Source organism: Moschus berezovskii, chromosome 21, assembly GCF_049115385.1.
Source record: "Moschus berezovskii isolate FMDL1 chromosome 21, NW_MosBer_1.0, whole genome shotgun sequence".
NCBI lineage: Eukaryota > Metazoa > Chordata > Mammalia > Artiodactyla > Moschidae > Moschus > Moschus berezovskii.
The window spans coordinates 2,402,957-2,412,002 of NC_142480.1; the positions used below are offsets into that span (position 1 = coordinate 2,402,957).

General features: G+C 50.8%; 1 protein-coding gene across 1 annotated transcript; it reads left to right on the forward strand.

Annotated features, from left to right (window-relative positions):
- The first annotated feature begins 974 nt into the window (after positions 1-974).
- LOC129550683 (ras-related protein Rap-2c-like) lies at positions 975-2,297 on the forward strand. The gene has a single exon (XM_055418599.2). The coding sequence runs from the start codon at positions 1,054-1,056 to the stop codon at positions 1,654-1,656; it is 603 nt and encodes a 200-aa protein (XP_055274574.1). The 5' UTR covers positions 975-1,053; the 3' UTR covers positions 1,657-2,297.
- The last annotated feature ends 6,749 nt before the right edge of the window (positions 2,298-9,046 follow it).

Below are 9,046 nucleotides of genomic sequence, written 5' to 3' on the forward strand. Positions count from 1 at the left end.
GGGGAGCCTGGTGGGCTGCCGTCTATGGGGTCGCACAGAGTCGCACTGAGCGACTGAACTGAACTGAACTTTATGGTCAGGAGGGCGCAACAGAAAGCCAGGAGGGTTTAAGCAGGGGAGTGAAATGTGATTAACGTTTTATAAAGTTCTGAACTTTATAAAAGTTGGACTCTGGACTGCGCTCAATGAGAAGAGGGGGCTGGCGGGCCCGAGGGAAGGCAGGGAGGGGCATGAGGGGCCCAGGCCACGGCATGGGTGCCAGGAGGGAGAGACGTGGGACCCTCGGCCTGAAGCTCCTTCACACGCTACCTCTTCCCTGGGGTCCCCCAGGCCTGGAGAGGGGCCGCGGCGGCATGGCTCCCCAGGCCTGACCTTGAGTGAGGCCAGTCTGGCTTCGGGCCACGAGACTGGATCTGGAACGTGAAAAAATGCGGCTATTTCCCGGTTGACGTGGAAGGGATCCGGTTACCATCTGCTCCGGGACGGAAGGGGTTCTCCACGGAGGGAGGGCAGGGAGCCGGGGCTGAGGGAGGGGTCCCCCGCCCGCCCGTGGGGTCCTGGGGAAGACGGAGCGGGGCGGGGCAGCTCGGACCCAGCGGAGACAGGCGGGGGCGGTGCGGCCGGTGGGCGAGGCCGGGGGCGGGGCAGACGCTGCGCGGGGCGCGGGAACTGGCCGGCGGAGGGGCGCGCGGGGCCCCGGGCCTGCGGCGGGTGGCCTCTGAGCCGCAGCGGGCAGAGCCGGGCCGGGCGGGGCGGGCTTGGGCACAGAGGGGTTGGCTTACCCGTGCCCTCGCCCCTCCCGCCCCGCCCCCCTCGCCCCTCGCCCCTCCCTCCTCGCCCCCCTCGCCCCTCCCTCCTCGCCCCCCTCGCCCCTCCGCCCCTCCCTCCCCGCCCCCCTCGCCCCGGCCCCTCGCCCCTCCCGCCCCGCCCCCCTCGCCCCTCCCGCCCCTCGCCCCTCCCGCCCCTCGGCCCTCCCTCCTCGCCCCCCGCCGGGCCCCCGCCTCCGCGCGCCATTCCTGCAGCCGCGCGTCCCGCCAGCCGCGCGCTTCGGCCATGGCGGGCCTGGGGCTGCGACCGGCCAAAGGCTACCGGGTGGTGCTGCTGGGCAGCGTGGCGGTCGGCAAGACGGCGCTCGCCACGCAGTTCGCCTGCGGCAGCTTCCCCGAGCAGTGCGAGCCGTCGGTGGAGGAGCTCTTCAGCAAGGTGATCGAGGTGAACGCGGCGCCCGCCCTGCTGGAGATCGTGGACACGGTGGGCGCCGAGCACCTGGTCACCCTCAAGGACCTGTACATCAAGAACAGCGACGGCTTCGTGGTGCTCTACAGCGTGTGCAGCGAGGCCTCGTTCGAGGCGGTGCGGCCGCTGCGCGAGCGTATGGGCCGGCTGCGGGGGCCCAAGGCCGTGCCGCTGGTGCTCGTGGGCACCAAGGCCGACCTGGACGCCCAGCGCCAGGTGCTGACGGCGCAGGGCCGCGCGCTGGCCCGCGAGTGGCGGTGCCCGTTCCTGGAGGTCACGGCCAAGAGCAAACTGATGGTGGACCAGGTGTTCACGCAGGTGGTGCGCGAGATGGAGGCCCTGGCCCCGCCCGAGGAAGTGGCTCCGGCGGTCCCCACCAACGCGCAGGAGACGTGGCCGTCCGAAAGGTTCATCGGCTGACGCGCGGCTGTTCCTCTTGCCTGCATTCGTCGCTTTTCGTGATTTCTGAAGCTCCCTTTGCTCCTCTGCGTTTTTAAAGAAAGTTATTCAGCTGTAAACAAGTGCTTACTTCTATATATTGACTCAAATCCTTGCCTCGGACTGTCCACAGAGCTTCTTAAATATTTGTCGAGAACTTTGCAACTGTGTTTACTTCTGACAGTGCTGGGAGGAGAAACCAAAAATCAATTTTTTACCTCCTGTATGAAGAAAGCCTAGCCTTTTCTTTAGTGGAATTTGTTACAGGATTTTTTTTTTTTGGGTCATAATTAACACCTTCCAGTGTCATCTGACGTTTGATATTGATTGAAGAACATGAACTGATGTTTCAGCTTTCCATTCCATGAGGCCCTGATGTGTTTCCCTCTCATTTACAGCCTTGAATTGCAGTAGTATTTTCCTCTCTGCGTACTTCTAAATATAGTTATGACATACATAGCCATGGTTTGAAAGGGATACTGTATACTCTGGGAGGGGAAAAATCAACTGTGTACTCCGGCGGAGATAGCTCAGCTCTGCCTTCAGTTTTGTAATTGACATCTAGTCGATTTCTGCATCTGTCGACCTGTCGATTAAGTGAAAATAAAATGACTTGAGAAGTCGATAGTTTTTTATATTTGTCTTTCTAGAACTTAAGCTACAGTTCCTAAGGTTTCCGTACACCGTATCTTTGCTTTTCAGTTATTTTCCAGGACAAGTTAGTTACTAGAGTGAAAATGGCCCCACATCTCTGTTTCTGGAGAAGTGCTTTCGATTGCAAGTTTGTTTTTTTTTCTTTTCTCTTGCCAGAGTCGGATATGTTGTCTGAATACCTGGCTAGTTTAACACCAGTACTGAAATAGAAACAAAACATGAAGAATCTTTTTGCATAGTTTCCACGTAACGATAGTAGAGATCTTTCTTGCACTGGCTAAATTTAAAAAACTGGTCTTTGATATGAGTTGCTTGTGTTTATTTGCACAAGTTAGCAATTTTACCTCCCCACTGCAACCAATTTTTAAAATTTAGGAACCTAGCTTAGCCATTTGAAGTGAAAGTCGCTCAATCGTGTCCGACTCTTTGCGATGCCATGGACTATACAGTCCGTGGAATTCTCCTGGCCAGAATACTGGAGTAGGTGACTGTTCCCTTCTCCAGGGGATCTTCCCAACTTGGGGATTGAGCCCAGGTCTCCCACATTGCAGGTGGATTCTTTACCAGTTGAGCCACCAGGGAAGCCCATAGCCATTTGACCATCTTTCTAAGAAAAAAATAAAACAACAAAGCTTTGCCTGAGATCTAAAATAATTCCATTAAAGGAAAGTTATAGAGTGGCGGTTATACTAGGCTCTGGGTGTTATATTTACATTATACATGATGTTTGTCTAGAAGAATGGATTTTAACGCACACAAAAATATTTTAGAACCTCATAGTGCCTGAGAACTAGTTTACCCCAAGGAGGGGGCTAGGCCGGGACCTCCCCTGTCTTTACGGCTTTCTCTTTCCCTTGGACGTTGGGGATGGGGTGGCTGCGTGCTTCCTTTTGAGCCTTGAAACCCAGCTAGCCCACGGCTCTCCTCTGACCCCCTCTCCTGGGGTCACTGCTCCTGGCAGTGTTACCTCACACCCGCTTCCGGAATCATCATTTCTCCAAGGGGATGGTTCAGACACAGGGAGGGGGGAGGGGTGGGCAGTCAGGAAGCCTCTCCTGGCCTCAGCTTGGTCCAACACTGCCCCTGCCTCCTGCTGAAGCAGAGGTAAAACCCAAGACCCTTCCCTGACCAGATGTGGGCTGCACAGACAAAGCCCCGGGTGGCTGGGGGAGCTGGGGGAGTGGGAAGGTGAACAGCAGTCCCCGCCCACCCCTGAGAGCTGGGTCCCCAGGACTGGAAGTGGGGACCTTGCCTTTCTGACTCCACTTGCTTATGCTGAGGCCTCTGGGGAGGTTTTGTGTCCCTGGATCCCAGGCCCTCTGGATATCAGGCCTGATTCAGGAAAAAAAATCACATACAGCCATTTCTTTAAATTACTAAACTTGTCTCAGACTACCACTCAGATCCAGGTGTCCGGGTTGGAGGCCAGGGGCGTTCCTAACTGACCGGTCATGACCAGTCAACACGAATGACCGGGCCCATGTGATGAGCTCCTGTGACCGCAGGAGTATGTATGAAGCAGCTTTCTGGGTGTATATGCACGCACACACACACAATTAAAGACACACACCCTGATTTTCTTTCTCTTCCTGCATTTCTAGTTTCTAATTTATTTACGTTCCTTACAAGTTGCCTGCAGTCCCTGTGGCCTCGGTGAGTTAGCAAGTGGCTGACATGACCCCTCGTCGGGGTGCTGTGTACTGGAAACACTGTGCCCAGGTGAGGGGCAGTGAAACTGTGGCAGCCTGACTTGCCAGCTGGAAAGGGGTGCTCAGGTCTCCAGCCCTTCACATCAGACAGGGATGTAGACTGTGTGCCCGCTTGGTATAACTGGGGAATGCGAAGCTGGTTTCCAAAGAGGATGGAACAGTCACTTACCCACAAGAAGGGCGAGTGCTTCCGAGTCTCCAAGTGCCCCGCCACTCGCCACTCGCCACTCAGCGTGGACAGATCTTTTTCTTGCTGATGTGTTATGGTTTCAGTTTGTTATTCAGATTGCAGGTGATGTAATTTTTTTTTTTTTTTCAGGATCTCACTTCCCTAACCAGGGATCGAACTTGGGCCTTCAGCAGTGAAAGCACCAAGTCCTAACCACTGGACCACCAGGGAACTGGTGATGCTGAGAATTCTTTCAGAGATTTTTTTTTTTTTCTGTATTTCAGCCATGCCATGTGGCATGCAGGATCTGAGTTCCCAACCAGGGATCAAACCCTTGCCCCCTGCATTGGGAGTCTGGAGTCTTAGCCACTAGACCACCGGGGAAGTCCCTCTTTGCCCATTTTTGAATCAGGTTATTTTTCCATTGTTAAATTTTAGGAGGTCTCTATATATACTGGATGTTAATTTTGTATCAGGTATGTGATTTGCAAATATTATTTCCCATTCTGTGGGTTGCCCTTTTACTCTGTTGATAATGTATTTTGGTGCACAAAATTCAAACGTTTTCATGAAATCCAGTTGTCCAGCTTTTCTTTTGTTGTCTGTGCCTTTGGCATCATTTCAAAGAAACCACTGCCAAATTCAAAGTTTCCAAGTTTTGACATATGAAAACATAGGTTTAGGGCTACTCTATACCTTTGGTCTATATTTTGTCTTTTATGCGGGTACTGTACTGTTCTGGTTACTAAAATATTGTAGCAGTTTTGAAACCAGGAAGTATGTCTTCCAGCTTTATTCTTTTTCCAGGTTGCTTTGGCTGTTTGGGATCCCTTGGCACTCCATATGAATGTTACAATAAGTTCTTCTATTTCTGAAAAGATGTCATTAGAATTTTTATAAGGATCGCATTGAAGCTATGGATTGCTTTGTGCAGTATTGATATGTTAATGATATGAGGTCTTCCAGTCATAAATACGGAATCCATTTATTTGTGTCTTTTCATTTTTTAGCAATGGATTGTCATCTTCATTGTACAAGTCTTTCCACCTTCTTGGTTAAGTTTATTTCTAGTACTTTGCTCTTTCTGATGGTATTGTAAATGGAATTGTTTTCTTAATTTCCGTTTTGGATTGTTGTTAGTGTACAGAAATGCAACTGATTTCTGTCCGTTGACTTTGTATCCTGCCGCTTTGTTGAATTTACCACTTCTAACAGTTTTAAGTTGTTTTTCTTTCGTGGAATCTTTACCGGTTTCTCCACATAAGATCATGTGAGCAGAGATACTTCAACCTCTTCCTTTCCAATTTGGGTGCCTTTTATTTGTTTTACTTGCCCTAATTGCTCTGGCTAGGCTTCCAGTACAGTGTTGAATAGAAGTGGTGAAAGCAGACATCTCTGCCCTGTTCCTGATCATAGAGGAAAAGTTTTCAGCCTTTCATCTCTGAGTATAATGTTCATTGCGGGCTTTTATATATTCAGTTTCTATTCAGTTCAGTTCAGTCGCTCAGTTGTGTCCGACTCTTTGCGACCCCATGAATCACAGCACGCCAGGCCTCCCTGTCCATCACCAACTCCCGGAGTTCACTCAAACCCACCTCCATCGAGTTGGTGATGCCATCCAGCCATCTCATTCTCTGTCGTCCCCTTCTCCTCCTGCCCCCAATCCCTCCCAGCATCAGAGTCTTCTCCAGTAAGTCAATTCTTCTCATGAGGTGGCCAAAATATTACATTTAGGTAATTTCCTTCTATTTCTAGTTTGTTGAGTGTTTTTTTGTGAAAGGATTTGAATTTTGTCAAATTATTTTTTTGGTATCAATTAAATGTGGTATATACATTAATTTTTTTTTTAAATTTTGTCTACACTGGGTCTTTGTTGCCCTGGGCATGTGGGATCTTAGTTCCCTAACCAGGGAATGAACCCACGCGCCCTGTGTCAGAAGGGTGGAGTCTTAACCACTAGACCACCAGGGAAGTCCCACATGGATTAATTTTTGTATGTTGAACCCCTCATGCATTCCAGGAATAAATTCCTCTTATTCATGGTGTATAAGACTTTTTATGTGTTGTTAAATTCTCTTTGCTAGTATTTCATTGACGACATAGTTGATTTTTCCGCAGTTTGATTGAGATATATTTGACATGGAACATTGTGTAATGTTCACTGTAACGCTGTGTACACATTAACGGTGTGCAATGTGATGCTTTGATACACATATATTATCAATACAAAACGACTAACACAGTTCGGTTAGGTAACACATCCTTCACCTCCCATGATTACCATTTGTGTTGTGATCTACTCTCGCAGCAACTTTGAGTATGATTTTATCCAATGCGGGAGACCCGGGTTCGATCCCTGGGTCGGGAAGATTCCCTGGAGAAGGAAACGGTAACCCACTCCAGTATTCTTGCCTGGAGAATCCCATGGACGGAGAAGCCTGGTAGGCTACAGTCCACGGGGTCGCATAGTCAGACACGACTGAGTGACGGAACGGAACGGATTCGGTATCCACTTCATGTTTTCTTTCCTCTCAGCCCGGACCTTGGCTGATTAAGAGTTCTTTACCCAGTAGAAAAACCCAAGCATTCATTCCCAAAGGATACAAGTGCTCAGTAGGTTTCTGCCACATTTTCGTTGATACCGCTTTATGGTAACCTTTTACTATGGGAATGGAAACACCAAGAGGCATCTCAAAGAACCCACTTGGTCTCTGGGTACAACAGAGCAGAGTTCCCCCACCGCCCCTCAGCTCCCAAACTCCTGTATTCTGACTGCGGGGAAAAGAGCACCCAACATGAGCCCCTGATTAAAGATTACGTCAGAAGCCGTAGGATGGAGCCCCATCCTCTCCGAGTGCAGTCTCCCAGCTGGTGCTGCCCTTGTCTTCAGAGGCGGTCCAGCCTTCCCGTCAGACCAGCCACTTGCAGGTGAGCAAATAGAAATAGGACCATTGCATTCCATGGGCATGGCCTATTACTTTGTTTCTTCTGCTGTAAAATCAATCCTTTGGTCATAGAAATGTTCTGCGGGGTACCAGGAAGGTCTACAAGGCATCCTGCAAATCTGTGACGGTGGTGCTGGCAGAAGCATTAGAGGCAGGAAGGCGAAGCCATATCCAGAATAAACGTCTGCCTCATACAAGGGACGGCAAACAGTTGCTCCTTCCTCAGTGGAGGAAATCTAATGTCACTGACTTTTCACCAAGTGACAAGTGTTCCCTTGGAAGATGACACCATAATAGGGGCTCAGTGTTGGTCTCTGCTGTAGGCAGGTTAGATCCTCGATGGTGATGAAGCCAGGTCAGATGTTTTGAGGCAAAATCTGTGATGCGGGGCCCATTCGTAGCCTCCATCCCTGCAGCCTTGTTTGTTTCGTGCGTGGACCCATTGAACAAGCAACTGGGGGGATGGCTAAAGTGGCTGAATGGCACAGGATGGACTGTCTTGCCCAACTGATTCCTGAGATCCTCCTCTGCAGAGTCGCCTGAGGGTGGGGATTCACATGCGGTAAAGTACCTTCACAGTCAAAGAAGGTCCAGCCTCCTGTCTCTTCCCCAGGTCACCCCATTACCAGTCTTCCAATCTTGTTTTTTCCAACTCTCTGATGGTCCAGCCCAAACCACTAGCAACTGCCCACTGGTCAAATGTAGAGCCATACTTCTAGCCATCTTGCCGTCCAGGCAAAGTGGTCAACAACCCAGCGCTTGAATGCTTGAAGTGAAGACCACAGGGAGACTTTTCCTTCATCGCTCTCCTTTAGGGCCACCTCTAGGTGGGACTGTAGGGCTGCAGCCATCCACTTCTGGACCATCTGTAACCAGGAGCAAGGATTTTCCTTCTCAATCAACTAGTCATAACGCCGTCCCCGTGAGACCACAAGTCTGGACTGTGGGTGGGAGACCAGGCAGCCGGAGGAGGTAAGAGACACAGCCTATGAGCAGATGTTGACAGACTCCTGCGGCACGTGGTCTGCCTTCAAAGGCACTGAGGACCACGATTTTACCAAACGTCCTGTGGTGGTAGCACAGGGTCACCAGCTTCCCAGCCCACAGAGACACACACTTACTGCCTGCGTGCCAGCCTGGCCCTCGCAGTGACACCACGGTGGCCTCCCGCTGAGCAGAAACAAGTTCACAGGACGTGACCAGTGTGGATCAAGACAAAAACAAGAGCGCTCTGTAATCAGGTCCAAACACAGACAAAAGTGTGACTACTTTCAAAACCACAAAAAATGATCAAACACTCTCCACTCTTAGCTACTGTGAGTGATGAATGCTTCTTTACCAAGTGCAGGCTTCCCTCCTCAGAGCTGAGTTGTTACGATATTCAAGCATGTGATTTCCCCCACTTACCTACAGCGTCTAATCCAGAGCAAAGTCCTGCTTCCGATTCATCTTTCACGAAAACCACCTCATACAAGCCCATAACCCGCTCTGTGCTGAAGATGAAGCTCCAATACTTTGGCCACCTGATGCGAAGAACAGACTCATTGGAAAAGACCCTGATGCTGGGAAAGATTGAAGACAGGAGGAGAAGGGGACGACAGAGGATGAGACGGTTGGATGGCATCACTCAATGGACTCACACTCACATCGACTCAATAGACATGAGTTTGAGCAAACTCCGGGAGATAGTGAAGGACAGGGAGGCCTGGCGTGCTGCAGTCCACGGGGTCGCAAAGAGTCGGACACGACTGAGAGACTGAACAACAACAAAACCGCCTCATGCAAGGCCACAACCCACTGAGGAACCCCACGGCCCCCAGGTGTGTGTCCCCCTATTGCAACTGCAGAGGAAACTCAACTTTTCTCTTTTGGTTGTGCCCCACAGCATGTCGGAT